The 3,818-nt window shown below is 46.9% G+C and overlaps 1 protein-coding gene across 1 annotated transcript; it reads right to left on the bottom strand.

The window, feature by feature from the left end:
• Window positions 1–588: 588 nt before the first annotated feature.
• Window positions 589–2,462, bottom strand: TSKU (tsukushi, small leucine rich proteoglycan). The gene is made up of 2 exons (XM_009986791.2): window positions 1,435–2,462; window positions 589–742 (listed from the first exon to the last, which is right to left on the bottom strand). The coding sequence occupies exons 1-2, from the start codon at window positions 2,460–2,462 to the stop codon at window positions 589–591; spliced, it is 1,182 nt and encodes a 393-aa protein (XP_009985093.2).
• Window positions 2,463–3,818: the final 1,356 nt, after the last annotated feature.

The following is a 3,818-nucleotide window of genomic DNA, read 5'->3' on the forward strand; positions in this document are numbered from 1 at the left end:
ACCTCAGTAGACATCTCCATTGCAGGAGCTCCTATAAGCAGGCTGAAGGCTTCACAGATGTGTTGAGTCAAGCTGTGCCTCTTTTCCCTGCTTTCTCCTATCTTGGAGAAGAAGAGGGATGAGAGGGGTTTCCCTTTGCTTTGCCAGCATTTCAGCAATGAAGGAAGAAATGATTAAATCTCTGAGGACCAGGCTTTTGATCAGATTTTGGTTGGTAGCCAAGGAGCTGTGCAAGAAAAGGAAAAGGCTCAACTCTGGAAAACAAAAACCCAAGATCTTCCCCCTGATATGCAAAGCGCTCCAGGGTCACAGGCATCAATTCTTCCCTTGGCACGTTCTGGAGAGTGTTTTGGTGCTGGAAATTGCCTCACACCAGTCCAGCTGAGTTGCAGATGTTGCGTTCAGATGGGGGACATCGGCGTGGAAGCAGCTTACTCTCATGTCCTTTGGGTCTGCTTCTTGGTGTGATAAGGTCATCAAGACAAGAATCCCTGTTAAAGTTTTCTTCCAAGTTTCCTCAGAAAGGGAGGAGGGATTTTTACAATATTTTTTTTTAAGCTAGACTTCATGATCTCTTCACTTTGCAACTCAGTCAATTCGCTTCATGGGAGGCTGGTCCCTGGGTGAGATGTGGCTGTTGGCAGACCCTTCCGCTTCTCTTGCTCCACTGCACATCATCTCTGAGCAGTGGCTTGCTACAGTCAAAAAGACAGGAGGTTGCCAAGGTTGGACCTGAAGTAATTTGACATGAAAAGGATCGAGATGGGAAAACAGGGAGAAAATTGTGGGAAAAGTTCTCGACTTCCTCAATGTTCATTGCACACGGATGCAAATAGCATGTAAAAACCAGCACATTAGGAGCACCCTGCATTCAGGTTTGTCTGGAAATGTCTCTTCGAGACTGAAAGTGCATGACAGGGAACAGGGAGCTGCTAATGAAGGCAACATCCAGAAGGCACTTCTTGGGGAATAATAATTAAAAAAGAGGGATGATGCACAGGTTTGTAAGCAAGCAGCTAGAGTTGGTACGTTTTGGTGGGTGCTCTGCAGAGACGTAGCTTTGCTCCTACAGACGTGTCTGGGGCACGGAGGTTTCCTACAGACCAGCTATTCCACTCTGGGACCTGCAGAGCAGCTTGGTCCCTGTTGTCCAGCATCACTGCTCTTGAGCTAACATGCTGCGTGCAGGACCTCAATGCACCGAGCAAAATCTGGAGCCTGCAGATGACTTGGGCCAGGATTTGAGTTTATAAAATCCACAAACGATCAAGTATTGGCATATACAAATATATAAATTATTGACAGTTTTACAAAAGGCACACTGCAAGCCATCTCAGTCCGACACCTGTACAAATCCCACGGCCCCCCACCCTCCCTTCCCCACCCCTTCTCCCCAGCTTTCATCACGAAACGTAAGGCGCTGCTGCTACGGACCCGTGGCTGTCGTGGCAACTGAGGACCTCTTTTTTGGTCAGTCCAACTTGTCGGTGGTACTGTCCTTCTTTGATGGTCTTAAGACACTGTATGTTCTTCCCCAAGGTGATGCTTTTGATGGAAGGCAGGTATTTCAGCACAGTCTTTGGCAAGGATGACACACCTGTCCCAGAGAGGTTGAGCTCTTGTAGGGAGTTCAAACCAAGGACCACTTCAGCAGTCAGTGACTTCAGGTTGGGGTTGCTGGATAAATCCAGAACTTGGAGGGCTGCTAGGTCCTTGAAGCTATAAGGAGATAACTCTCCAAAGCCATGCAAGCCACTGAGGGATAAATGAATCAAATCTTTCAGCCCTGTGAAGTCTCCTTTGTCAATCTTGACTAGAGGGTTCCCGTCAAGATTTAAATATCGGAGAGGAATCCCTTGAAGATTTGGCACAGACATTAGTCTGTTTCCAGAAAGATTTAAGTTCTGGATGTTGAGGATGCTCTTTTCACGGTGCCTTGTAATTGTGCTGAGCATATTATTGGATAGATCCACATTCAGGGGTTTTCCTTGACCTTTGGAAGCAAAAATGTCCATTACTATATCCAAAAGCTTGTTATTGCTCAAATCTATGTCACCCAGAGGAGAACTGGAGAAACAGTCCTCTGGAAGGACTTCCAGAGAGTTATGACTCAGATCCAAGGACTCCAGGTACCGAAGCCTGGAGAAGGTTGTGGAGGATATCTTGGCAATTTTATTGTAGCTCAGGTCAAGGCTCACCAAGGTGGTGTATCCGGGGCCAGTAAGCATTGATTCATTGATTGATTCCAGTTTGTTTGATGATAGATCCAAGTAGGAGGTATCCAGAGGGATTGGGACGGGAACAATGTGTGAGCCTATTCCGCTGCAGTCTACCTTGGTCAAGCTAAAGCTGTCAAAGAGACCAAAGCTTTCCACTTCACAATGGCAGCCGGGGAAGCAGGTTTTGGTGGTACCAAAACAAGGAAGGAGAAGAAGCAAACTGAACCAGGCCGGGAACTGCATTGTTGACCTGGAAAAACAAGAGGATAAGAAAATAGATTTAATTGCTGTAGAAATTATTTTACTGAAGATGTGTAACAGTTTGAGTCGTGCAGGTTTCTCCTCTGTCTTTCCAAAGGGATAGATTAAGTGTACCCTTAAATAGCATGGATGTCCCAAACACTTTGTCTCTCATGTTGTGAACCCCACTGGGAACTTAATGCAGAAAAAATATTAGGTTAACAGTCTTTGCAGATATAACCAAGTTAAGACACAACTGGAAAATTAGCTGTAAGAACAGTAGGATGCCTTAAAGTACCATGTATGCAACGTACACCCTTTCGACTGGACATTGAAGAGTCGAAATGGCAGCTCAAACACTGAGTCATTTTACAGCCTGGCAAACTTCAGCATAAAGAAGTCTTCACGTCAGGTATCCATGTGAGATTTGGGAGCACTGAGTTCAGGACCCTGCACTGATAGGTTGGAGAAATCATGTAGGCTCTGAACTCAGTGTGCACCTTAGGTGTCCAAAACCTGTATCAGAAGGAAAAACCAAAGCTCCTTTCAAATTTTCTATAAATGACAGAGATAATGGCATCATCAGAACATCATCCAGGATGAAGAGCTAGAAAGGCCAGCTGCCTACTGCTGAAAGGGAGAGCACATCTCCCTTGCTTAGTCTTCAGATGTAAATTTAGACGTGTTTAAGTAGGTAGGATCGGGTGGCTAAAACCACCCCTCCTCAGGCTGGTGGCAGGCAGGACAGACAGTGGCCACTTGGCTCCTCACCTGCCAGAGCAGAGGAGCCAAGAACTCCTCAGTCTAACCCAGACTGTGCTGTGGTGGGCCCAGCCTCCTGCACAGGCATCAAGTGGAGAGAGCCAATTTGTTTCATACAGAGCCTCTGGGGAGTCTTTGTTAATTACATTAAGCATTCTGTCTGATTAACAATGCCAGCAAGCAAGGAGCTCTCTCCACCCCTCCTGGGTTTGAGCCTCCTCCAGCTGAGACACTTCTGTCCGTCCATCACTGCAGCCAAGAGAGGAAGAGTGCTGATCTCCGCACAACTGTGGGTGACAGCAGCTCCGTGATTTCTAGAGCCAGACAAAAAAGATCTAGCTCTGCATCTCTGGAGAGGGTAAACTGGGGCATGCCGGCATCCTGCAGGTCAGCAGAGACAGCAAGGGCTGTCCTCGTTGGTTCCCACTACAGCCGTGGGTGATGGCTCCTCATGCCTTACAAACAACAGCAACAAAAACTCCCACCAAACCAGGCAAGCAGATCCATCAGCACCGCTCTTTGGCCATGCTGCTGGTGATAAACAGAGGCTCATGTGCCAAGCACTCATTTAGTCAAAAAAAAAAAAGAAAAAAATCC

The sequence above is a fragment of the Tauraco erythrolophus genome, chromosome 1 (assembly GCF_009769465.1).
Source record: "Tauraco erythrolophus isolate bTauEry1 chromosome 1, bTauEry1.pri, whole genome shotgun sequence".
In the NCBI taxonomy this organism is placed as follows: domain Eukaryota; kingdom Metazoa; phylum Chordata; class Aves; order Musophagiformes; family Musophagidae; genus Tauraco; species Tauraco erythrolophus.

Excerpts from the sequence above, each read along its gene's own strand:
- TSKU (XM_009986791.2), bottom strand. The coding sequence starts at position 2,462 with ATGCAGTTCCCGGCCTGGTTCAGTTTGCTTCTTCTCCTTCCTTGTTTT. Across the intron at positions 743-1,434 it reads AGTTGCCACGACAGCCACGG|ATTACTTCAGGTCCAACCTT; the intron begins GTCCGTAGCAGC and ends TTTTCATGTCAA.